The sequence below is a fragment of the Phragmites australis genome, chromosome 24 (assembly GCF_958298935.1).
Source record: "Phragmites australis chromosome 24, lpPhrAust1.1, whole genome shotgun sequence".
NCBI lineage: Eukaryota > Viridiplantae > Streptophyta > Magnoliopsida > Poales > Poaceae > Phragmites > Phragmites australis.
The window spans coordinates 2,589,746-2,616,886 of record NC_084944.1 but is presented as its reverse complement, the minus strand read 5'-3'; the positions used below and the strand labels follow the sequence as shown (position 1 = coordinate 2,616,886).

The 27,141-nt window shown below is 42.2% G+C and overlaps 5 protein-coding genes across 5 annotated transcripts; 3 read left to right on the top strand and 2 right to left on the bottom strand.

Moving 5' to 3' along the window:
• Positions 1-255: 255 nt before the first annotated feature.
• LOC133907999 (uncharacterized) lies at positions 256-2,356 on the bottom strand. Its single transcript, XM_062350136.1, has 2 exons — positions 1,528-2,356; positions 256-1,100 (listed from the first exon to the last, which is right to left on the bottom strand). Exons 1-2 carry the CDS (start codon positions 2,128-2,130, stop codon positions 1,044-1,046), a joined length of 660 nt encoding a protein of 219 aa, XP_062206120.1. The 5' UTR covers positions 2,131-2,356; the 3' UTR covers positions 256-1,043.
• Positions 2,357-8,296: 5,940 nt separating this feature from the next.
• Positions 8,297-10,487, top strand: LOC133907858 (uncharacterized). The gene is made up of 8 exons (XM_062349953.1): positions 8,297-8,570; positions 8,650-8,671; positions 9,128-9,184; positions 9,324-9,405; positions 9,545-9,640; positions 9,739-9,863; positions 9,963-9,981; positions 10,070-10,487. The coding sequence occupies exons 1-8, from the start codon at positions 8,468-8,470 to the stop codon at positions 10,193-10,195; spliced, it is 630 nt and encodes a 209-aa protein (XP_062205937.1). The 5' UTR covers positions 8,297-8,467; the 3' UTR covers positions 10,196-10,487.
• Positions 10,488-10,619: 132 nt separating this feature from the next.
• LOC133907857 (putative expansin-A30) lies at positions 10,620-12,359 on the top strand. The gene is made up of 2 exons (XM_062349952.1): positions 10,620-11,362; positions 11,471-12,359. Exons 1-2 carry the CDS (start codon positions 11,161-11,163, stop codon positions 12,100-12,102), a joined length of 834 nt encoding a protein of 277 aa, XP_062205936.1. The 5' UTR covers positions 10,620-11,160; the 3' UTR covers positions 12,103-12,359.
• A 451-nt stretch (positions 12,360-12,810) lies between these two features.
• On the bottom strand, positions 12,811-15,087 carry LOC133908081 (SUMO-conjugating enzyme SCE1-like). Its single transcript, XM_062350208.1, has 5 exons — positions 14,908-15,087; positions 14,715-14,798; positions 13,437-13,589; positions 13,242-13,355; positions 12,811-13,165 (listed from the first exon to the last, which is right to left on the bottom strand). Exons 1-5 carry the CDS (start codon positions 14,974-14,976, stop codon positions 13,103-13,105), a joined length of 483 nt encoding a protein of 160 aa, XP_062206192.1. The 5' UTR covers positions 14,977-15,087; the 3' UTR covers positions 12,811-13,102.
• Positions 15,088-16,082: 995 nt separating this feature from the next.
• LOC133907998 (uncharacterized) lies at positions 16,083-22,324 on the top strand. The gene is made up of 3 exons (XM_062350135.1): positions 16,083-16,371; positions 21,606-22,057; positions 22,207-22,324. Exons 1-3 carry the CDS (start codon positions 16,083-16,085, stop codon positions 22,237-22,239), a joined length of 774 nt encoding a protein of 257 aa, XP_062206119.1. The 3' UTR covers positions 22,240-22,324.
• The last annotated feature ends 4,817 nt before the right edge of the window (positions 22,325-27,141 follow it).

Here is a 27,141-nt window from a genome sequence, read left to right as displayed (position 1 = left end):
ATTGTAGAATCAGTAGTTATTCGATGGTAAATGATAGATTTGCCCCCATTCTTTCTAACACCGATGGCCAAGTACAGCCATGGCTTAAAAAAAGTGCAGCCTGGCACGAAGGTGGAAATTGTACAAACAGGCTGCTGTTGTTTGTGGGCTGTCCCTGCTGCTGTACAGAATGTTGTTGTTGAGCCAAGGCATACTTGCTCTTTCATGTACCAAAAACAGGAAAAAGAAAATAAATGAATTAAAATAGGTAGAACATTAGGAATCAAAATGATCCACCTTTTATGTGTCATTTTGATAAAACCAATGTTGAGTGTCAAAACTTTGAAGCCACACGTTTCGAATATAAAACAGCAATTTTCTCGTTTCGAATATAAAAGCGCCTTATCCTTGTAGCTGTAGGTAGCACGTCCTCCATGAACATGCCACACCCAATTGAATACACAAATGGCAGGCCAGAGAAACGACAGGACTTTTGGGGCTTCTAGAAGCAGCAGGTTCATGGTTTCAGAACCAGATGTCTCCCCTAACTTTTTTCCTCAACTAGCTTGGTCTGAATTCTGAAATGTTAGGAGACGGCAGTGGAAGTGTACAACGCCGAACGCCATTGGCCAGGGCGCTCTGCTCGGTGTTTCGTTCTGAAAAATTCTCTGGTGAAAACGAAGTTTCTCCGAATCGGTTTCAGTAGGTTGTTGGCACAGCATGGGCATTTTCTTGCAGCATGGGTTCTGTCTTCTGTGTGGCCACTGGCTTCTCTTCAGACATACATGTTTGAATTCTGGAAGGACACAGTAATCAGAAAGGAACTGGGCGTTGAACACGGCTCGTCCTGCGTCACATCGCAGGAGGCCGGACCGATTGAGCACGGCTGTTTCGTATTTACAGTATGTTCACTTGGGACAGGTGACAGTGATCACACAAGTAACGTATCTAAGTGTACACATAAGCACGAACAACTCAACCAAAAGTTGCCTCTCAACAAAATCTTCCTGACGCCTACATGTATGTTGATGTCACACCTCCTATTGGTAAGGATGAGATCAGTGTCAAACACTACATAGCTTCAGCCCTTTGGGTGCTTGATGACCTCCTTTTAGCCTGACCTGCATAGACAAATCAACTGATTGTTCAGTTAAGAGCTTCTTTTGTCTTCAATAATTCTTTTAGAACAGATACCCTTATCTAATCTAGCTGTATCTAACGAGCAGTGTCTAGTATGCATTAATCTTTTTGACTAAACTATTCAGCTACGCGTTAATGACTACGCGCGAGAATCTTATTCCTATTTCCTCTGTCTCACCGAAAGCCGAGACGATAGGGTGTCGATGAACCCAACATCATACCTGGATTATTCTTGGGAATCATAATGCCTTCTGTGGTGCTCATGGATGCAACTACGTGGGGGGGAAAAGGTCGGATTTTTCGTTTCGGTTGCGTTGCGCAGGCGTGAAGTGTTCGGGAAGAAGCAAGCGCGTGCGATTTGCAGAGTGGAAGGCAGAGAGAGGATTAGTTATGGTGGCTGGTACTCACCGCTTCGACGTCGATCCTGTAGACGAGCATGCGCCGGCGCTCGCGGCAACTGGTCCGGTACGCCGCGGCGAGGTGCGCGGCGGCGAGGGCCAGCGAGAGCAGGAGCATGGCCTCTGGGCCGGCGGCCACGGCCACGGCGCGCGCGTTCCCCGCCTCCTGCAGCACGGCGCGGCGCGGCAGCACGGCCGCGGACTTGGCCAGCGCGTAGGACACGGACCCCGCGGTGCACGCCACGACGACCCACAAGTACGGCGCGCCTCCCCCGCACACCAGGTACGCGCAGAGGACGAGCAGCGCGCGCGCAGCGGAGACGGCGGGCAGGTCAACGAGCGACGACCGGAAGTCGAACGCCCGCGCCTGGGCCAGCACCGCCGACGCGAACGAGCTGTAACCGTCGCCGGCGCGGAGGGTCGCGGAGAGGAGCGCCGGCGGGAGGGCGAGGTCGAGGAGCACGACGAGCAGCGGCGGCGCGCAGACGAGCAGGAGCGAGGCGAGCATCGCGGCGAGGAAGAAAGCCGTCTTGGCCCACCGCCACGGCCGCGCCCACAGCCGCTCGCCGCCGTGCACGTGCTTGTGCGCTAGTGGCAGCAGCTTCTTCTCCATCGCCGAGCCAATTCTATGGCCAGCGCAACTCTGACGACCAAGACGACAATGCTGCCGCCGTGCAAGGAGTGGGTTCAGTTTCCGAGTTGTGATCAGGCAGTGGGGTTCGGCGTCGGAATCTTTTAAGGGAAGCGGGTGCGGACGGAGGCAGCTAGCAGATCCTGATGGGGCAGTTTGCTTCGCCGCGTTGAGGCCGACGGACGGTTGAGGTGGACGTGGCGTTGAGTACTTGAGTGGGCGGGGGTGGAGTTGCGAGCTCGATTTGACTGCGTATAGGGTAGGTCGCGCGCGCTGAAGCTTCGGCCGGCTCGCTTAAGGCTTTTTTGAATAGACGGTGACTTTGGAGTTTTTGAATATATGAGTAAACGGTTGTGGCTATTAAATTTTAGTTGGTAATTTTTATAATAAATTTTTAATTTCTCAGCACACTAAAAAGACAAAAAAACTATTTAGAAAATGCTTCTTAGCTTTTATTTCATTTCAGCCATAACTACTTTCTCAGCCCATCAAAAATCACCAAAAGATAAGATAAAAACTAGTCGTTTAAATAGTTTCTGACTTTTTTTTTCAAAGGAAAGCTAAAAAAAGCTTATTCAAATATATGGTTATGGCATCATAGTGATTATTTCTAGCTACTATTTTTTATTTCTCTCAGTATATTTCTTAAAAATATTTATTTTCAATTCTCCATACCTCACGATGGTCAAAGTTATATCTTTTTTTTTTCTCTTTTAAAAACTAGCTCTTTAAAATTCTCCTCCACATCAATTCTATCTTCATCTTCACTCATTTCTCTTCTCTGTATGCTACAGTAATAAAACTAGATGTTATATATAAATACTGAAGTTGCCCGTACTGCAGGAGCCAAGGAGTGTAAATAGGTCGGGTGACTGTCTCGGAAAATACGCGTTTCTGAATTCTGAAAGGTTCACATCCCAGCATGTCGTAGGAACCGGAACATGGCGGCCACCGTCGAAAAAAAATCTATACAGTGATGACACAGACCTTCTAATACAGCACCGTTTGGATGTCTACTGCCTATTTCAAATATAAATCTCAAATTAGTGGATCTTGGTAAATTACCTTGCATTAGTTGACATATATGATTAGAATTGAGTGAGTCTCGTCCACTATTTTATGGTCTATGTTAAAAATAGATGGTGATCATTTAAGCGATATTACAACAAAAGGTGTTGCAATACCGCTACATAATTTTTTTTTCTCCCGGTAAGATTCAAGACGCACACGGGTAGCACCAATCACATGTAGCCATCACGTAAGTCGTAGTGTATGTGCATATTTGAATATGATATGGATTCGAAGTTTCTAACTAGCTGAGAAAGCGGTTGTGATTGTCGAATTTTAGTTATTGATTTTTTAATAAATTTTTAGCTTCTCAGTACAACCAAAAGCTAGAAAAATCAGCTAAAAACTATTTCTTAACTTTTAGTTCATTTCAGACACGGCCGCTTCTCCGGTCAGTCAAAATTCACTAAAAACCAAAACTATAAGCCAACTGTTTGAATATTTTTTTAGCTTTTTTCAAAGAAAAGCTAAAAAACCTATGCAAACAGAGGTGTGTATCTGCTCTCTTCTTCTGGAGCTAGGAATCGGTAGCCATCGGCCATGTGGAGGCGCCCCCGATAACCGCTAACCGCCCGCAGCCGATTAAATTATCCAGCCACTCAGTATTTGATACACGAACATGATTGATCAGGCTGCTGGCGACGGATTGACAAGAGGACACACCCAAAAAGAAAAAAAAGGGGAAGAACTAGCAAGTTTATTTTCTGCGTAACATATGAGTATCTGACAGCTAATCGAGACGTTTTTAATCCCGCGGTTCTAGCACATGACGATAGTTGGAGACGAACACGTCGCCTCGGATTATTGTGTACGTCGTGAAGATGCTCGTCTGCGTATTGTATTTGAGTTTCTTTTAAAAAAGAAGAGAGCAATAGGTGGACAGAGCTGGAGCACGGATGAAGCAATCGACGCTTCCATTTGCGTAGACGAGCATTTCCATCTTGTTTAACAGTACACTCCAGTGGTACGTATACACGGACGTGTACTTTGGACCCACAAGGTCACAGCCTGCAGACAACTTCGGTTCCGATATTAATTGCACCGGCTAGTCTGGCTGGACAAGAACAATACAATTTGCTTCCTCCGTTCAAGAATCAAAAGTGAACTTTAACAGTTAAGTTCTTTTATAATATGTTGTTAATTACCATAAAATTAATATTATATTAAAAATACTTTGAAATACAAATCTATTGAACAAAATTGTATGCTAAGTATACATATAATTTGATTAATTATCAGTAAAAATTTATAAAATTTGACTTTTTCAAAAAAAAATACATCTTACATCTTAAACGCAGGTAGTACTTTGACCACGCAACCTAGGCTGGATTTTGTTCCTTTCTGCACCAGTAAACGAAATGCCGGTGAGCCAGCCATCGCAAGTTGGATCTGCAAGTAACACGCTGGCCCAGTGGGCCACATCGTGAGCGTATCGCCCTTGACCGTCATCACAAGATGCACGCACTAACCTAGCGTAGCCAACTAGAGAAAGAACTCTCTTGACTCCTCTGTTCCCCTCGCCTTTGGCGTCCTCCCAGAATCGGAGTTGGAGGGAGGCCGGGCCTTGATGGTTTAGATCAGTTTAGTACTAGTATTTTTAGTTTAGTGAGGTTGTTAGTAGCTTTTAAGTTGGTTGTTTAGGTGGTTTGGTTAATATAGGTTTAGGTTTCGGAGAAGTCATCTCAGATGATTTCTGGCCGGGGTTGTGTTTCCTGCTAGCCATCGGTGAGCTCGTCGGCTTCCACATCAGCTTCGGCGGTGGCCATGGCAGGCATTTCTTGAGGTTTGTTATTTTTTGGTGCGAGTCTGTGATTTTAGATGTGGGTCTTGCTCCTTCGTCGGTGTGTTTGCCGACGATGGTTTTTGCTTCGGTGATGAAAATGGAGGCGCGAGTTCGATCCTTGACCGATGAGGCTTCGGCCGTTGGCCGGTTTGTGAAGCCCGAGCGTTCATCGGTGTCAAGATCTGTTTTTTACAGGTCATCATTTGTGGCAAAAAAAGTGATGTTTACTCACCGGTGGAGAGAATGATTTCCGTCGCCATCATTGGCGCGATTCTACGTCCAACTCCGACGAGGTGTTGCAATGTCCATTTCGATCGATCGGAGTATAAGCAAAAGAACAAGACCTCTCAGGGGCTGCATAGTAATTTTATTTTTCTTTAGGGTGTCTATGTAATCGATGTCTTGTAATGTTCTTGCTTTACAATGAAAAACAGACCTGTTTTTCTTTAAAAAAAACAGCCTAGCCTAGCACAATCAAATCTCCCGGCCATTTGTGGAAAACATATTAATAACCAATCGGTATCAAAGAGACAAATTCTCGAGGTCTGATGTGTACGCTCCTCCAATTTCCTTCGTGACTAAGCATGGCCACTGCCATTTGGCTGACTTGTGACTCGACGTCGGCTCGACTCAGGTTTTTCATATCTGACTCGTGATCGATTCGAGCTTTTTTTTTCTTCATGTGTTTATCAGTACATTTCTTGTAAGGTAGGAGGAAGAAAAGAGAACAGAAGGCAATGAAGTCACACGAGCTCGCCGTACGGTGCAGGCATCATACAGTCTTCTTACTACTGGACCTGATACCTATCTAGTATGAAATAAGTCTAGTTTTAGACATTGATATAGTTTTTAAAATATAATTTTAACTAGTATTTTTATAATATATTAATAAAATATAGTAAAAATATATTATTACGAGAGTACTTTTTGAGAAAAATCAATCCGTGTTATTTTAAGTTCCAAACTCAATACATAGAAAATAATTTATAGATAAAATTTAAAACAGTTAACTATAAGCACAAGATGCCGCTTATTGACCGGAGAGAATAAATATTAAGTAGATAGGATTCGTTTTCGTCTTTACATTAGGATTGTTTAAAATTCAAACAATAATATACTTTATATAAGCAGTTGATAAGCCAAGCATAAGATTAACACTATAATACAATGTAATACTTAACTATAGATGCTCCTCTCCGTATTTTATTTTCGTCGATGCGTTTACACAGTGGTACTTAATATTTATAATTAGGAATAAGTCTATTTTACTCCCTCGAACTATCACGTTTGTCCGAATAACACCTGAACTTTTAAACCGTACATTTTACTCCCCTAAACTATTAATACCATCTATTTTACCCATGTAGTTGTTTTTCTCGGTGGTTTTGATGACGTGGTGATTGTTTCACCACATGGTAGTACTAGTCAGCGTACTGACATCAGCGTTACGCAGTAATTCGATTTTTTTAGAAAAATAATTCATGAAAATAGATTACTCTGAAAAATAGGTTTTATGTTTAGAAAAAAATACAAAAAAATACAATGATTTAGATAAATGTTTCAATATGTTTTTAGCTCTATTTTTATTTCTGTAAATAATATTTAATGTTTTTCTAGTGTAAAAATTATTCCAAAAATGTTAGAATAAATGTTTTAATTTAGAAAATAGTTTTAGAAAATATAGATTAATTCTGATAAAGTTTAAAAATATTTTCTTTGATAAAATAAATAGTTTTAATATGTTTTGTTGTATATAAAATTAGTTTAAATTCTAGAAAAATTAGGTTTAATTCCAGAAAAATAGTTTCGTCATTTTTAGCCGTAGTTTTCGCGTCGTTTCTAGCCGTTCAAAATTAGTTTAGCTGTACTTTTTAACATATCTTGGACACATTTGAGCACATTTTGAACATATTTTGGCATATTTGGACACATTTGCCTATATTTTAGCCACATTGGGCACACTTGGGGCACATTTTGCCACATTTTAACATATTTTGGTCACATTTGGGTACATTTTAGGCACATATAGGCCCATTTTAAACATATTTTGAGCACATTTGGACCCATTTTAAACACATTTTGAGTATGTTTTAGGTATATTTGGACAAAATATGGCTAAATGTACCCAAATATACCAAAATATACCCAAATGTGCTCAAATATGTCCAAAATATGGTCAAATGTGTCCAAAATGTACCCAAATATGACCAAATGTGCCAAAATATGACCAAAATATGTTCAAATGTGCTAAAAATGTACCCAAATATAACCAAAATGTGCCCAAATATGACCAAATATGATCAAAATGTGCCCAAATAGGACCAAAATGTGATAAATATACCCAAAATATGCTCAAATATGCCCAAAATGTACCAAAAATATGCTCAAATATGCTCACAATATGCACAAAAGTATAGCTAAATGAATTTTGAACGGCTAGAAACGACGCGAAACTACGACTAAAAACGACGAAAACTTTTTTTCTGAATTTAAACCTAATTTTTCTAGAATTAAAACTAATTTTATATGCAACAAAACATATTGAAAGCATTTATTTTATCAAAGAAAATATTTTCAAACTTTATCAGAATTAATCTATACTTTCTAAAACTATTTTCCAAATTAAAACATTTATTCTAACTTTTTAGAATAATTTTTACACTAGAAAACATTAAATATTATTTACAGAAATAAAAATAGAGCTAAAAACATATTAAAACATTTATCTAAATCATTTTATATTTTTTGGATTTTTTTAAACATAAAACCTATTTTTCGGAATAATCTATTTTCATATATTATTTTTTTAAATAAAAATCGAATTACTGCACAATGCTGATGTCAGCACGCTAACTGGACACGCTTACTAGGACTGCCACGTGGCGAAACTGCCACCACGTCATCAAAACTACTGAGAAACCACTCCAAGGTATAAAATGGACGGTATTTATAGTTTAGTGGAGTAAAATAAACAGTTTAAAAGTTCAGAGTTATCCAGACAAACCTGATAGTTCGAGAGAGTAAAATGTGCTTATTCCTTATAATTATAGAAAATAAAAATCCAATTACAATTTAAATTTATTTATAATTGATATGAATATATATTCGACACATATTACAACAACCTCGCTCAACACAAATTATACGTTGCATTCATCCTTCCTTCACAATTTCGTGGCGGCTCCAGGACGCGCGTTTGCACCGACTTTTCCTGCAAAATTCTGCGTTCCAAGCAACCTTTCAAACTTTCGTGGCTGCCCCCACTCCAGCCCGTTCAATTCGTCGCCTTCGTCTGGTCGTCGCCTTGGACCGATCGAAACTTCCATGACCCGCCGTCCCGGGGCGTAACCGAAGAGGAAACGCGCCCCATAAAGCAACCGATGGTGCTCTAGGCCTGCTCGAGCTAGCTCTTTCCGCTTGTTCGCCGGGTGCAGTGATTGCCGATCCGGCCGGCCGGCGCGTGGCGAGATGTCGGGGTCGGAGGCGATGATGGAGAAGATGCAGCTGCGGCAGAGCTACCGCAACGTCTGGCACACCGACCTCACCAACGCCGTCACGGCGGACCTGCCATGTGCGTATCGGTATCCTGAGAATCACCCTCCATGTTTTCGAAAGCTTGTTAGCTTGATGGATTTCTCTCTTTCCTGCAGGGTGCTGCCTGTCGCTGTGGTGGTGAGTGGGCGCTCTTCTTCTGATTTATCAACTTCCGATCCTTCTTTTTTTCGCCAAATCTGAACTTCTGTTTAGTTTCTTAGTAATAAAATAAAACATATTCCAACCGCTATATCCGAAGATGTACAAAACCGTTTATTGTTATATAGTTTTTGTTATGATGTAGACTGTATCTATCATATAGCCATAATTCATCAACTAAGCAAATAAAATTTAACAGATAGATAATGTTCATCTTAAAAATCTATTCTATTGCTAAATCTCCATTTATGTATGGTAAAAATATCTATAATCATTGTCTCCAAAAAGCGGGGCATTGTGCTCCTCTCCTCGTACTTCTATAGCAAGGTTCAGAATTGGATTCAATATGTAGCTCTAAAAATTAACTGTATAGAAGACTGATTAGTTTGTACTAAAAATTAGTCAATATAGCATCTGATTTTCCTTGTTGTTCAGCGCCCCGTGTGTGTCGTATATGCTGCGCAGGCGTGCTCTCTACAATGACATGTCAAGGTACAAAAATTGCTTTCTCTCTCTCTCTCTCTCTCTCTCTCTCTCGTCTTCTCATTTTTGTGGTTAATTTGCAGTGCAGTTGCTAGTTCTTCAGTCTCCTGAACGGTGCTAACGCTCTCCATGTTCCTCTGTGTTTCAGATACGTGTGCTGCGCTGGGTACATGCCGTGCAGTGGCAAGTGCGGTGAGAGCCAGTGCCCAGAGCTATGCCTTGCAACAGAGGTGACGCAGATAGCTTATCTCCAGTTCATTTCTTCTACTTAGTTGATGGGCTTTCATCTGTACCATCTTCTCATCATCCCATGCAGTGGTATATTGAAGCTGGACAAAATCAACTGATCTGATCATACTATCTTCTCAGGTGTTCTGCTGCTTCGGCAATTCAGTCGCTTCGACCCGGTTCTTGCTGCAGGACGAGTTCAACATCCAGACAACTCAGTGCGACAACTGCATCATCGTAAAACCACTTCTCCACCCGTTAATTTACCCAGTTTTAGTATAGGGGTTTCAGACTCTGAGGAGTAAACATTATTATCCCTCTCCAAATTACCGCAGAGCTTCATGTTGCTCCTGCAACAACTCGCCTGCATCTGCTCGCTAGTCGCGTGCATCGTCGGCAACAGCGAGCTTTCAGAGGCCGCGAATATAATCTCCTGCATGTCTAACATGGTCTACTGGACGTAAGGCTCTGTCCCAAGTGCTAACTCTAGTTCGTCCTCGTCGCTCTGAACGCAACTTCTCCTGCTAATTTTGTGCCGTTTCGACGTTTTGCTGTGCAGGGTTTGCTCTTGTATGCAGGTAATTGCGCATGCACTTTCATGTCGACTCAGGTACCTCCATTCTTTAGCACTTGCAGTCATCTAACGGCATTGCAATGCCACTTCAGACGCAGCACAAGGTGGAGATGGACAAGAGGGACGGCAAGTTCGGCCCTATGTCAGTTCCTCCGATGCAGCAAATGTCGCGCTTCGATCAGCCGTTCCCGCCTCAAGTTGGATATGGATACAGGTAGCCTTATGGAGGCTATGAACCATCTGTTTGCTGTCGCTGAACGAGGACTGATCTTTTGAAAAAAACGAGGATAGACTAGCTGCATAGATTTTAAGTGTGATACCATGGCGAGAATGTAACATGTCTCCTGTTTATTTTGGTGATTTTCATTCTGTTCGTGAGTTCCGAGATGTGATTTCTGTGAGGGAAGATTGATCCTCGTCGCTTTGCTTCTGAGACATACTTCATGGGAATAAAATGAGGCAATGAGAGTGCATCTGTAGTTCTCCAAAATAAAATTGCTTGTTTGTTTATGTGTCGTAGTTTCAGCGTTGCTGCAAATGTAAAATGCAGGTGCGTTGCCTTTTTATTTTCAGCTGATGCTAAAGTACTGAGATCAAATGCATCTTGCTGTCAGTCTGTCACGTCGATGTTGCAACTGAATTGGACAACAAATGCAAACTTGTGAGAGAACAAAACTCCAATAGTATCTGACCATCTGAGGTCAGATGATCACAACCGTTCATGTACAGGGATGATGGAAATGTTGCATCTTCTCTGAAATGAAGCCGACACAAGGACATACGTTGACTATTTATCAGCACTGAATAATTCAACTACTTGTACAAAATCAAATCTTTTCCAGACATTATCGGCCGGCATGTCCACTATATTGTAACGCCCTGCAGCAAAAAGTATGCCCCATTATCCTCAATCTAAAAGGACGCGGCGTATAAAAATATTTCAGATCAGAAGATACAATCCCAATATCTAATCCGCCGTACCTGCAATAACGGGTAGAATAACAGAGTACAACTCGGTTTCTTGCCCCTTGCCCGCACGTATGCCGAATGTACCGTACCAATCTCCACGATCGCCAGCGTGCGCGCACGTCGCCGCGCGAGGTCGTGAACAATGATCTTCATCTCCAATCATCACCGGCAGCCTCTCTGATTGATCCGATGCACGCTATAAATACACTTGCCGATGCATTGCTCTGCAGAGGCAAAGCAAGAACACCGCAAACAAAGCCGTACCAGAGCAATGGCTTCTCCATCCGCCGCCGTCTTGGCCCTCCTCGTCTCTCTGGCGAGCATGGCCGCCCCCGCGAACGCGAGGTTCAAGGCGATGCAGTGGACTCCGGCGCACGCCACGTTCTACGGCGACGAGACCGCGGCGGAGACCATGGGTACGTTGCTTGTTTCGTCGCGGCACACGTGCATTGGCACTGCCACGGTCGTTTAATTGCCTCCAGGCACTTGGCATTTGCTTACGGGTGCTGGAACGTTTTCTGCAGGCGGCGCGTGCGGGTATGGCAACCTGTACACGACCGGGTACGGCACGGACACGGCGGCGTTGAGCACGACGCTGTTCCAGGACGGGTACGGGTGCGGGACGTGCTACCAGATGCGGTGCACAGGCTCACCGTCGTGCTACCGGGGCTCGCCGGTGATCACGGTGACGGCGACCAACCTGTGCCCACCCAACTGGGCGCAGGACTCCAACAACGGCGGCTGGTGCAACCCGCCCCGCACCCACTTCGACCTCTCCAAGCCGGCCTTCATGAAGATGGCCGAGTGGCGCGCCGGCATCGTCCCCGTCATGTACCGCAGGGTGCCGTGCGTGAGGAGAGGCGGGCTGCGGTTCGCGCTCCAGGGGAACTCGTACTGGCTGCTGGCGTACGTGATGAACGTGGCCGGCGCCGGCGACGTCGGGGAGATGTGGGTGAAGGGCGGCAGCAGCACGGGGTGGATACGCATGAGCCACAACTGGGGCGCCGCGTACCAGGCGTTCGCGCCGCTCGGTGGTCAGGCGCTCAGCTTCAAGCTCACCTCCTACACCACCCGGCGGACCATCATCGCCACCAACGTCGCGCCGGCGGACTGGTGCCTCGGGCTCACGTACGAGGCCCTCGTGAACTTCTCTTGAGAGGCGAAGGGAGTACGCCATTTTACAGCAGAAGAAGTTGCAGGACCCTGTGGTACTCAGAATGCTCTGTTCTGCTGGTTGTTGTTTTTGTCTTTTTTTTTCATTGTTTTCATAGTTTCATTTCAGTCTAAAATTCAGGACGTGTTGCGTGTTGCCCCCGGTCCATGAGGAGCAGTGGGTTTGACGCGCGCATTGTTCGTGTAAATTGTGCTTTACTTTCAAACGCGAGACGAAAATTTACAGTCAAATCTCCCTAAAAACATCAAAATACTTTCATGGATGGACACGAATGATAACTGCATAAATTTTTCTAGAGTCGAGTCATTGACCGCGCAGTGCGAGATCTCTAGAGGCAAGTAGTGCAATAAAAAAAATGAACATGGACAGTCAGAACTCATAAACCAAAGCATTATTACTGTTGATGAATCCGTCGATTCGACCCGTTTAGGAAGCTAGAATCGTGCCTCGACAAAGATCACACTGAGAGAAACAATGCTATCTGATTGAAGTCCCACAGAACCCTAGTTATATCGACATTCTTCAACTACAACTGTGAAGTTCGATGCAGTCAGAGACAACTGCAGCCATTTTATACAAGAACATGGCACAAAGATTGGCAGGATGAATCCTGGAAGGTGCCCGGTGTAGGTCACCTGTGTCACTACACAAATACATTCGGAAATGGCAGAGGCCAAAAAGCAGAGCCAATATGTAACTCCCAGGCATATACATTTTTTTAATAACACAAAAGCAGTTATCATGGAAAAAATTAAGTTCAATGTCATCAAAATATCACTCCAACACTTACAGAAGTTACAGAACTGGTTTTTGTTAAGCCAATGCCGGACCCACACATCACAAAAGGTTCAAGTTTACACTGGGCAGTTCTCCAAAGATCTTATATCTTGTCAAATTCATATTCAGATGCATAATTTAAGATGTCGCAACTACTAAACGGATGTGCAGGATGGATCATTTATCTCTAGTATACACAACATCGTTAGACCAGAGCAGGATACTGCTTGGCCTGCAGACGAATACGTCTCTTGTATTCCGTCGGATCCTGCACTTTTTTTAAAGACGATGAATGGCGCGAAGAAAATAAATAATACAAGGATATTGTTCATTTGTTTTCAAACCTGGATGAAAAGGTAGTAACCATCAGTCTGTGCAGGATCAGCTGGATTAGGCTGATCAAGCAAGTCCTGTATTCCAACTAGAATCTGCTTAACAGTGATAGCAGGTCTCCAACCCTGAAATTGTACAACGAGAACTGAAAATTCTGAATCAATCTTAGGGCTAAACAAAACCTACGAAATGGCTTGAATGCTTACGCTATCCTCGTTGAGAATTGAAAGGCAAACTGTTCCTGAAGGATAGACATTTGGGTGGAAAAAACCTTGTGGGAACTTGCACTTGGGAGGTTTGCTAGGGTAGTCCTCACTGAAATGAAGGGTAAGAGGGTAGTACCCACCTTCCCAATCAGTCTGCATAAAAGAAGGGGAGTAGTTAAAATCACGCCCAAAACAGTACTGGAGACAATTTCATTACAGAATCTGGTTGCCCGCGCGGGGAGGGGGGGGGGGGGCTAAAACAATAAACGCAATCGAAGGTTATAATGCACCATCATAGATCAACCGAAATATTGAACTTGAATAAATTCTAGAATGTTGGAAAGTAATCGTCAAAAGATAAGGTGTTTAACAAAGGATAGTAACTGTAGATCAATGTTTCAAGCTTGTTTGCAAACAGTAAGGAGATATACAGGCTACAGATAGAAAACAAGCATTTCACCAGGAGCACGATATGCAAAGATTCTTACAGAGCTAGACAATGGTACGGAACAGCATGCTAATATGACGGCATACTGTTGATGGTGCCATAATCCTAATTCCTAAAACATACCGGCCCAGCCATTGCTGTAAATCACCAGGAAAAATATATTATTTATGCCTTCCTTCCTCAGTCCCCATGGTTTTCTCACATTTTAACATGGATGAAGCATCTGAGCAGCTCGGCTAAATGTCTAGTCATGGTGAAACAATTTTGAAGTAGCGTTAAGGGCAATTATTGTTAGAGAAATCGCCTATCCTTATGTGCAAAGTCTGGTGAAAGCATACCTCTCAAGTTCAAGTAACTCTCCTAGATTGTTTAGCTTTAGCAGGATGCTGATATTAGAACGCCTAGAGGCAACTCATGTGTGAAAAGCCACCTATACTTATGTGCCAGGTATGGTGAAAGCATATCTCTAGTCCTGGCAACTCTCCTAGATTGTGGTCAATCAAAAAGAAGTGGAACACATGGTTCATACTATCCAAATGCGAAGCGAATCGATTGACAGTACGATCGATCAATAGTAAAATACCATAGACCATGTGTTCGCAAACATAAAATGAAGTAAAGTAAAATTTATCATAGAAGAAAACTGCAAAAGGGCACACGCATCGCGGCACCACTCCAGCGTACATAGTAATTTAGCACACAGCAGAGGCACAAACCTAAATTGCCCTACACGCATGATGGGATTAAGCAGTACTACCAAAAATACACCATCTTTGCCCTACGAATCGAAACGGATCGAATCGGATAGAACGGGTGTTTCCGGTGCTTACCCCCTGCTTGCCGGGGATAGTGCAGTTCCAGACCATGAGGTTCGCCGACCCGTCGGCCAGCGCCTTCGGCCTCGCCACGAACCCCTGCAAAAATGACGAAACAACGAGAAGACGATCAAATCGAGACCCGAATCGGGCGGCGGCACGAAAACAACAACAGAAAAGGGGAGGTGGCCGAAAGGCAGGCACGGACGTGGGGGTGGTTCTTGCGCCAGGCCTTGCGCTCCTCGGCGAGGCGGCCGCGCGCGATCCCTCCCGACATGGCGGCTGCGGCGGGGAATTCTTGCTGCTCTCCTCGCTCCGGTTTGGGTTTGGTAAAAGACTTCGAAGACGAGCTGCTTTTTATTTACTTTTCCCTTTTATTTAATTCATTTTTAGTTAACTTATCCTTTTATATAGTAGTTAATTGTTGACGCTTGACTAGCGGCAATTGAGTCTTGGAGATGGGATCGGTGGGACCCACATGTCAGTGGCTGGGTGCGGCACATATGTTACTATGTGGTCGGAAGGCTCAGGACCAGGTGCAAAGTGCACGAGCTAAAAAGGTTGCAAAATGGCATTAGATTCGGTTGCATTCTTTTCTTCTTCCCTTTTCGGCTGCTGCGCGCCTTGAAGAAATTAAAAAAATCAGAGTAAATACTAGCATTATTCTTACCGGAATGGAGAAAAATAGTGATTCTCCATCAATTTTGTTTCTCCCGTCAACGGTCTCATCTACAATTTTTTATATAAGAATCAGGTTCTCAAGCAGCAAGGAATGTGATCGGAGTTGAGATATTTGTGTGACTTAGACACATTGGAGTCTTCCCAGTGCAAGGATGAACACGATCCTACCGTGGATTTGATAGGTCATGGAAAAACTGCTATTACGATGTTAATATGATTCATGAGTCAGATAGTTCAACCCGTCCTAAAAGTTCTGTAAAATCCTGAAGTTTGGATTGCAATACGTACTAACATAGCAGAGTCCATACTAAAAGTTTTGCACAATACTAAGATAAATTTTGTTATTACAACACCGTTGATCAGATTTAAAGCTGAAATAAATACCATAACTTATGAATCCCTGAAGCATTCGTGCAATATTTTCAAGACAACTACATAAAGCTTAAAGTACAATAATAAGGATGAGGTATTTAATTATTTATGTATCCCTGAAGTATTTGTGCAATATTTTCAAAACATCTACATAAAGATACAGTAATACGAGGCTGAGGTATTTAGTTATTTATTCTTAAGAAATCAGTGTACCTAATTTAGATATAGACTATTGAGAAATTGCACCAAACTAGCGTGATACCACTTCTCCCGTGATCCTATACCTACACTACACCGGAAATACCAATATGCTACACCAACTACCCTAAGATGTTTATCCTCTCCTTCTCGGCAATACCAGCCAATAAGGTGCACAACCGACCCATACCCTTCCTCATAATACGACCACAAGCTGTCAACCTCCATAGGCAGCACAAGCAGCTTTCCTTCCTCTGGCGAGAACTTGTACGCGAACAGCTTAACGCACCAGAGAAAGTAGACCATGCCATCGCCGACTTTGAAATGCACCGCCTTGCCAGAGATAGGGATGTATTCAGAGAATTTGTCAACAATGGTGACAGTGGTCAAGATGACAGCATTGCAGTTGAAGCAAAAGAAAGTAAAGTCAATGAAGGATAGTAGGATGAATCTATCGCCAATCACAACATAGCCCTGGAGATGGTGACCACTCAAATGGGAGTTCACTAGAGGTTGGTATCAGATGTCGACCTTGGTAGCCTCGGCCCAAGTAGCCTCAGCCTAGGGGTAGTCCTACTGGTGCATGACAATGCGTATGCGATTCCCGTTGGGGCTTCTCTCCACCTCGATGGACGATGCCTAAAGCTTACCCTGCATCGAGACAGTTATATATGCCACGTGCAAGAATGGAAGAGGGGGTAGAGAGGACATGCTCTTGGTGGCAAGGTCCATAGCGAATGTTTTGTGTGGAAACTACAACGCAGTGTGAGTGGGGGGAATCCATAGCTGATGGCCTCATCCACTCCAGGTGAGTGCGTGCAGAAGCCGTGCAGCCGGTAGCCATTGCACGCCAAAACAAGTGTGGCGTTAGAGATGTACGCATTCTCATCATCATCTGGGGACATGGTGAGTAAGGGCTCAAGCATGTTGTTGATGTGGCCGATGACTCGGTCGGAGGCGGTGATGCAAAAGCGGTGTAGGTGGAGTTGTGGAACATAACTATAATGGAGATGCAACATACGAGGACTGACCACATGTGTTAGTTGTCAGCGTTGATCAGAAGGTAGATGTACTCCTAGCTGGGGTCAACTCGTGGGATGTCGGGTGAGCAGTTCTTGCACTAGGAATAGAAGAATCAGAACAGTTTGCAATCCTTCGAAGCTGGGGGACAATCTGGATAGGCGGTCGCTACCATGGATTTGACTATTGAGATAAACGATGATAGAAATCTACAAGGTTTTCGCAAGCAAGACTTATGTGTCAGATTAATTCATTGATCACAATATATAGGCCATGCCACCAGGGTATGCATATGAGTAAAAAATTAAGGACTAGCTCGGAAAAGTAGGCAATAATCATATACACGGAACAATGTATATGGAAGGAAGTCACTTTAATATAATATTCTAGATGCAAATTGGAGAATTGAGACTAAATTTCATTTAGATTTTTTTCTATATTTTTATCGCCGATATAGGGGTGGATCTTCTAGCGAGGGGGTCTACTCTACCGACGCACCGGCAGAGCCCCCCAAGACCCACTTGAGCAGGTCCGCTGTCGGCGGGAGCTCAGTCGATGGGTGTGGGGTGCCCATATGCTAGAAGGTGGAAGAAGACAAGGAGTCATGGGCTGCACTAGAGTCATAAGCTGGTGATTTTGGTATGGACCAGAGTCATGGGCCAAAGGTCCAATCGGCTTGGCTGGCTGAGCCAATACCACTGACTCATTGATTCCTGACCGGCTTGACCCAGACACCTAGACCATCCCAATCCCTAATCGCGACTCAGCCCTCAGCAACTAGGTGGGTCACCGACAAGCAGTAACCAACAAGCTGATTTGGTAGCTCCTAGCTCTAGATTCACTGTTTTAAACGCCTAAAATGCCTAGTTTAGTTGTTAGAATGAAAATACATCCCATTTTCAACCAGCGTTATGTCTCTTCATGAAGATTTAGAAAAGAAGAAAAATGATAGCAAGCCTCAATAGTAGTCCCAAGTTACTGATGAAAACTTATTGAATAGCCATGTTTGATTAGACACATTAACATACATGTTGCATCATTTTTTGAACAAGCAGAATACCTACTGGTTTAGTGCACTAGAAAGGAAGTCAATATTAGATTCTTCAAGTTAATTGTTTGTGAATTTTCAAAATCTAATGGTGACTTAGCAAAAACATGTCTTGAAGAAAGTAGAACAAGAATCCAAGCTGATGGAATAGAAAAGTAGGTCACACAAACCATGATAGTTGTAATCCCCCCACCAAGCAATATTAAGCAGCTAATGTACTCTCGTACACCAAGAGTTCAAAATTGTGTAGTTAGTCTTTCAGTTTCTATATAGGTCAGCACTCAATATCTATATGTAGTTGCTAGTTTTTTATTTTTCTTGTAGCACTTGGTTCAATATATTTACTTAATTTAGTTTAATCATGTGCAGGGATTGTATGTTGCATCTCAACATGAGCAAAAGAACAGTGCTCACATATTTTCAAACAATTCCAATACTAGTATCACTCCCACTCCAAACACTAGTCAAAGCACAAATCAACCAACGAAGTCCTAGGTGAAATTTAGATTTTCGGATATCATTGGGGATTCAGGGGATCACAAACCAAGTGATGAGTATCCATTTGAAACTAGAGATCAAGTAAAAAGGGTATATGTTTTGAAAGGTCCAACTCAACAAAAGGGTCAAGCATTTCCTTCCAAATGGCAACAAGGTGAATAGAGATCCTTCCAACAACAATAGTTCAAGAAATATGATTGGTTAGAGTATAGTGCTTCAAAGAATATAGCCTTTTTATTTGTATTGTTATGTTTTCTTTGAGGCGGGAAAGCCTAAATTTTTTGAAAATGATGTCTTTGCGAAGACTGGCTATGAGAAATGGAAGAAGGCTTCGGAAAAATTTGAGAAACATGGTGCTTTGCGTGCTCACAATATTGCAAGGATGAAGAGCAAGTACTTTATGAATCGAAATACAAGTATCTCTCAAAAACTTGCTAATTACAGTAAGGAAGATCAGATTCTATATAAGATCCGCTTGACCTCTTCTTTAGATATTGCAAGATTTCTTATTGAGCAAAGTGATCCTTTCAGTAGACATGATGAGTCAAGCAATTCTCTCAACAAGGGTAGATTTAGAGAGATAGTTGACTGGTACAGAGATAAGAAAATAAAGGTGAAGAATGCATATGAGAAAGGTTCTATGCGGTGTCAAATAATATCTCATACTATTCAGAAGGACCTTACAAAAGCTTGTGCAGAAGAAGTCATGATAGTGATTATAGATGAGATTGGAGATACTTCTCGGTGCTTATTCATGAGACTCGAGATGCAAATGGATGTGATTTTGAGGTTAGTAGTCGGTACACTGTAGTTTGTATTGTGCTTCCATAATTTAAGATCTTATGTAGTGTTGACTTAGATTTAATTGTGGTTTGTCGATGATCAAGGAAAGATTATGGAGCGGTTTCTTGGAATTCAACATGTCAAAAAGTGTACAGTTGTTGCATTGAAAGAATCTTTGACCGGTATGCTTTCTAATCATAAGTTAAACATCTCTAAGATTCGTGGGCAGAGTTATGACAGAGCATCAAATATGATAGGTCAATTTAATGGTGTTGCATAAACTAATTTGGGATGAAAATCCTTATGTTTTCTATGTGTATTATTTTGCCCATCAATTACAGTTAGCAGTTGTTACTGTTGCTACTTCTAGTCCAACAATTATAGACTTCTTTAAATATGTTTATTTAATAGTGAACATTGTAAGTACATCATATATATGGAATGATGTGTTGTTTGCAAAGCATCAAGATATCTTGTTAGAAAAGATTGAGAAATGTGAGATAAGCACCAGAAGAGTACTGAACCAATAAAGTATCCTAGCTAGGCAAGAGAACTAGATGAGGCTTACATTTTAAAATATTGCTTCGTATATACCGAATGTGGGAGGTGATCATTGAGGTGTTTGAGATTATACGTACATATTATGTTAAATCAACATGTAATGGTAGGGCATTTGGTTTGATTCTTAAAATAAAAACCTTTGATTTTGTATTCATCATGCATTTGATGATACACTTATTGAGTATTATAGATGATTTATCACACGCTTTGCAAAAGAAGGATCAAGACATTGTTGAAGCAATAAGTTTGATCATAGATGTCAAAGATCGCCTTCGGGATAGGAGGGACAATGGATGAGATTCATTATTAAGAAGAGTAAAATCCTTTTTGTGATGCAAATGAGATTAAAATATTAAACATGGAAAATAAAGTACAAGCTAGAGAGATGTTTGCACGTTGAAAGCAAAAGGTAATAAATATGCATTTCTACAATATTGAGATTTATATTCCTATCATTGATGTCATTATATCAAAGATGAATCATCGGTTCAATGAAGTCAGTTCAGAGTCATTAGTATGTATGGATTCTATTAATCCAAGACACTCTTTCTCTAATTTTGATGTGGATAAGCTTGTGAGACTCGCTAAAGATTTCACAATATCTGATTATTTACTAATAAGACAATAACTTCAAACCTTCATTCTGAACATTAGGAGAAGTGAAGAATTTTATGAACTCTGTGATCTTGAAAAGGTTGCTAAAAAGATGGCAAAGATTGGAAAGAATGGAACTTTTCTACTAATTTATCGTCTCATTGAGCTAACTTTGATTATTCTCGTGGCAACGACATCAGTTGAGAGGATCTTTTCGACGATGCCAATTATCAAGATAGATTTACGCAACAAAATAGGTGACGAATAGCTCAATGACTTGATGATATGCTACACTGAGAAGGAGATATTTAGAAGTATTAGCAATGACATAATCATAAAACGATTTGAAGATATGAAAAAACGTCAGATGTTAATGTATCAAACTAAATTAGTAGTACACTCTATCCACTTATCTCTTCTAATATTCATCATTATTTGAAACTAGAAAGAAATTCTTAAATTGCTATTTTATCGTGTTTCTGTACAGATCTGTCATCATAAAGGTTGAAGAATATTGAGCTATTGTTGCGATTGAAGAATATTGGACTCAATTAGTAGTACACTCTTTTCTCAATATGTTTTGCATTTTTACCACTATGTTTGTAGAACATTGCTTCGAAGTTGAACTAGACGATTGCTTGTTTAGTTTGTTAAGTCCAGCTCCCATAAAATTCTATGCTGGACCCGCCTCTGCACCGATGGGATCATTGACTGAGTTTGTTCAAATTTGCTAGTAAACGGGAACAAATTTGTCTATCGTGTTTGCATGAATTTAACTGTAAATTGAAGAAAATTTACTCTCTAAATTTATAAGTGAAGTAGAAATGTTGCTACGTTGAAGGCGTCAAAAGCGGAAGATGGTGGAAGTCCTCTGAACCCATGCGATCTTAGGTGCGCTGCGCGCCCGCCTCACCAACAAAATCGGAAATTTAGGAATTATGTCGCGGTGGTCTTTCGTTCGGATCGTTGAAGCCCGGGTTCGAGTCCTAGCAGGGCCGTGAGTGGCAGCGCCCCGATCCGCTCCGGGTGCGAGTTTTAAGAAACTCGGGTGCGCACGAGTTTAGATGTTACGGTGTGCGTGTGCGCGCACGTGTTTGTACTAAAAAAAAGTCCCGGTGTGCATGCTGAGGGCTTAACGGATACATGTGCAGATCACGCAGCCCCTCGCTCCCACCTCCTCCGCTTAACTCCTTTCCTTCCGCACCCCAATCCTCTCGCCTCCTCCTCGCGCACGGCCGCACTCCAAGACCCCTCCCAACGCACGCCCCTTGGTGTATCCGCCTCCTCTCGTGCTGCCACTCGCCGGCCTCCTGCCCTTGTCGTTCCGCGCCTCCAGCCTCCTCCGGCGTCGCCACGTGAGGGCCCCATCGCCTCGCTGCGCCGCGCCCCTGCCACCTGCCGCTCAACTACGCGCCGCCGCCTCCCCACGGCCTGTCGTGCCGGTCGCTTGCTGTGCAGCCGTGCGCCGCCCCCTTCGGTGAGACAAGCAAGCAACGAAGCAGCAGGGACTATGTTCATCAGGCGAGCGCACACATTTGGGAGGCAAGAAAAGGCTCTGGACGTTGGCCATCAGCGAGAGCTCAAAAAACACCGGATCGATCAGGTGTGGATCTCGTACGAATGTTGGGTAGCTAGATGGTGCTCTGCTTGAGTTGTGTTAGCTGGACAGAGCCATGGTTCTGTGATTTTTCGTTTTTTCTTTGTGAGTTTGTCCTGCTCTGTTGCTCACCTCTAACTCTCTAATGCTTGCAGGGACAAGGCGGATTGTTGTTGGCCAAGATTTGATTTTCTCTTGGGAATTTAACGCACTAGTTCCTTCATCCATGTGCTACTAAAAATTGTTTAGTTTATCCCAAGATACTACGTATGTCACTTGAATCACGTTCGTAACTAGATCTTTTTGTTTTTATGGCAAGAATGACCCATAGTTATTAGCACTGTTTCATCACTTGTACAGCGGGCTCTTCAGGTCCGTCCGCATGGGCTACATGCAGCCGGCCGCCGCACACCCATCGGCCATCTCCCACTTCCGCTAGGAGGCCCACCATATAAAATTGTGCGGCCCACATACGTAAGATGCAAGTTTAAAACTTTTTGTCTGAATCGACCCAAAACTTAAAATATAAACTAAAAATTCACTCACACTTAATTAAGCTAAAAAAATAAAATAAATGATGATCCAGAACTACCCATTTAATATCCACTTATATCGCTACACAAATATTCATTTGGGCCCAGCTCAAGATAACACCCACCGTCCCATCACCACTCGCCATCGCCGCACACCTCCATTACGCACCCCGCCCACTTCCCTACCACTGATCCATATAATGCCGGTGAGCCCTTGACCCCAAAAATGAAATGTTTTGGCATTTAATCGAAATGTTGCATTCACAATCGAATGTTCGGATGACAAAAACCATTTGTTTGAACCATTGAAATAGAATGTTAAAGAGGCATGAATTGTGTCACAATCGAATGTACTGTACTGCAGCCGGTAGCGGGAGGAGCGACAGGCAGGAGGAGGGAGAGGGCGATAGGAACAACAAGGTGGGAATGAGGAGCAAACCCTTACCTTGTTCACCAAAGACAAAAGCCTTGTCCAAAATCTGAGGTTTTTCCACTGAAACCTTAGAAAATAGCAGTGGAAATCTATTACATATATTAAAGAGCCAAGAACTAGAGCAATTCTAAGGGCAAATTTACTGTAGCTAGAGCAATTCTAAGGATAAATTTACTGTAGCTAGTGTTCATATAGGTCCCACGTATGTGTGTATATATACAAATACATATATATATCCACACATGGGTACTCATAATTTTTTTGCAAAATTCTAGAAAAATAGCGAAAAGAATAATAGTTATATTGATAAATCAGCTAAAATAATTTAAAATACATAGGAAAATATCTAAAACTAAAAAAATATTAAATAAATTTAGTTAGATTCGTATTACTTCGTCTACATGTTAAAAATTATGTGTATGCATGAAAGTACCACTGTTTTTTCTATAATTAAATGAATGTGTTAAATATTGATAAATTTATAAATAAATATTAAAATATTCAAAAATAATGAATCTAATTTTTTATTTTTTTTAATTATATTCTGTGAAAAAACGGACGCAACGTAAACACATCAATCAGGCTAGTGTTATTTGTCGCGTACGGGACTGGGATGCGAGCTGGGCCGTTCGGGAGGTTTGATGGCCAGACAATCTCGTTTTCGTGGGTCACGCTAGAGGGAGGGCGAGGCGATGGGGTGTGCGAACATCTTTCCCTCGTTTCTGCAAACGCGCGACGCCCGCGGACTACGGCTCGGCGCCGCGCGCCTCCGGTTTGCTCAACGCGCCGCGCTCACGGGCGGAAAACCGAGGGCTCGCCGCGGATCGAGCATGCGGCCGTACGTGCGGCACGCCGTGGCTCTACTGCCGCTGTTGGGCAAGGGTACTAGGGTATGCTAATTCCAAGCTCACCACCCCCCCCCCCCTCCGGGCCGGTGTCCATGTCTGTTGCTGTGGGTGCTTTATTCGGCGTCCAAGCTGAGAAGACGGAGACAAGAATTCGACGGATTACTGAAGATGGCGACAGCAGGAGTAAGACTAATTTGCCTGACAGGTTCGTTCGTTTTCTGAGGTGGGTCTGCTCGGCCGTGGAGACTTGTCTACCTGTGGCTTCTAAGGTGAATGAATATCGGAACGAGACCTAAAAACCACAGTTTGACATGATCAGCTAGCAGCCAAGTTTTCTTACAAACATGTACAATGACAATGATGCTGCGAGGACTCAATTGAATCTCTTACGCTGTGGCAAGCTGTTGATAAACAAACCAAAACCTGAAATGTTAAAGGCTTACACAGTCATACTAGTTGACAGCTTGACATATTAGGCTATTCACTCACAGAAAAATGGTTATGGGTAGGCTCTTCGTCATCATTACTGCTGCAGGTACTGACTGTACTACTATTGTTTGTCCCTCAAAATGCAGAGGTTCCAGCGTTCAAACCCAAGTGTCAGCTCACCAGTCACCACCCTCCTCTGTACAGTGATCAATCAATGCTCACGTACATTGTCTGCAACCGGAACAGGGCTTGAAAAGGCACGAGCTACCTCGTCAGACACTTAGTGGAGAACGAGACTTGCCATAGTTGCATGGACCACAAAAACACTTACTGCTATTCTAAGCTGCCTCGTACAAATCTCAAAAGGAGGGATGAGGATCAGGTGCGATCAGGTGCGATCAGGTGCAGTTGCTATTGCATGCTGTTTTGTCCATTGGTTTTTCAATTGTACAGAGTAAGATTTTATTTGGTAAGATTCTGACTCTAACTCTATTTTATAGATAGAGTTTACATATTAAAATAAAATAGTTTACGTATCTATTTTTGTCTAAACTAAAAATTGGATGACTCACTCAAACACTCACTATATACTCATATTTTTAACTTCACAAATTTTTATAGCTAGAGGTACTCAACTTAAGAATTCTTATATCTGCCAAACAAGATATAAATCCTCTGCTACAGTCATTGCAATGCAAAAAAAAAAAAACGACGCTTATTGGTGACCGGAATGAGTATTACAGATACTGTAGCACAGCAGCTTATGTGCTGTTGGCTGGAGATTAAGGTTTGGAAACCGGTCGGATTGGTTCTTTTTTAAGGGCGCGTGTTACTTTGCTCACGTCGCTTTTTTTTGGTAGGCCTATTTTTATTTTTTTATTTTTTTCCAAAAACTTTTTAAATAATTTTTTCTGAGTAAATTTTTTCTTAAAACTTTTCTTGTTAACGTTTTTGAAAAACTTATTCCGAAAACTTATCTTGATAATTTTTTTAGAAAATTTTTCAAAAAAGAAAATTGCTGAGGGATTTTTTTTTTTTACAGTTGCGAGTTAATGTACCAATGCACGCTTGTGAAATAACACATTCCGCTGATAAGGCGGGGGGCATATAAATGGAGCATGTGATTCATGTTGTACCGTCCAAGTATTGTGTCTGAAGAAGCAGGACGTACGGTAGTATTCTACCATTTGGGTCGCATGTTACTGTGTCTGAAGGAGCAGGACGTACAATATTATGCCATTCCGTGAGTACGCTGGCACATCGTCCGTTTGTCCCGTTTAATTTTTTGGAGCCTTAACACTGAAGTCTCGGTCGAAGACCGTTATGGAAGACCTGATCCAATCAGGAATAAGCATCCGTAACATGCATCCGTCAGCCATTCCAGTAAAAGATGCGTAGTTAGGGATATCTGTTTTTCCCTAACGGGAAATCATGAGGGATGTCTTTCTGTGATGATGTTTCCTGACGGTTCTTACTATCACAGATAGTTTTCAGCAATCCTTAATAGTTTTTAGCTATTATAGTTGGTTTTTGGTGATCACTGACAGTTGCTTGCTATCACAGTTGGTTTTCAACAATCCCTGATGGTTCCAAGCGGTCACAGTTGTTGCATGTTTTTCTGACTATGTATGTACCATCAGGGTTAGTTCAATTCTGCTGACTGGGCAGCTATCATCATAATTCTGCTTTTCCTAACCGGTGCAGCACAGAAACCATGAACTATACATAGCACTCACCGATCAAGCACTTATAGTCACCATTCACATCATGCAACACACAAATTTCGAGAGAGAGAGAGAGATATATCAATTCATATCGTAGTTGCAGTCTACATAAGTCAAACATCTCAACAAGTGTGCTAAGTCTAAACAAGTAGTAACAGCCTGCTGAATATAAGTATAAAAGATGTCATCATCTACTTTAAAACTACCACACACATATGGTTAACAAAAGCTAGCTATCATATTCTATCAGCTATTGTCAAAAGGATATGCAACACACACTTATTTTTCACTAATTGACTTCATCATAGTTTATGTTGTGGTCAGATGGTTCAAGGTCAGCATGAGAAGATCCGGTACCGGTCTACATAAGATAACACAAAAGTACATGATTAGAATCCATTCAACATTGTGCAAGATTAAAAAAGTAAGAGTCTTGGATTGCATAGCTAGTACAAGAAATGAAACTATAGTGAAAGAGTAAGTTATTTTTGTACTACCAAAATCTACAAGGAGAATTAGTTATAATTGTTTAAGTTCACAATACTAGCTCACGTCGTATAGCAGCAGCTGTTGGATCAAACCAATGACACCAAAACAACACTAGCTCAACCTAAATCCTGCCCTCCCAACAAATTTTGATAATATCTTCAATAACACCATAATACTCTAACGTGTTAGAGTTTTTATCAACACAGGACACACATACACCGCTGTTGCAAGTAGTTAATCCTGATCTTGATCTCTCATATCTCTCGTAACAAAATTTATAGCCATTAACATCATAACAACCATAAGAACTAACTCTTGGGAAAAAAACCATAAGACATTTGGTGCAATGCACTATGGATGCTTGGGCTTTCTTGGAGCTGCATTATTGTAAAGTTAGTTATTTTGTGCTGATTTCAAAAATAAATTATTAGACACATGAATAATGGTTTAGAGGTATTACTAGATTTTTGAACCAATCAAAGAAGTTAAGGCCATGTCTATTGGCCTACCCATATTTCCAGCCATTCAATCTTAAGTCATGTATTTGCTTTTATGTTGGTCCAATTATGCTCTTCCATTGTTCTTCCTTTGGTTTTGTTCTGGTATTCATTTGGTTAGTCGTTGTGCGCTTTTT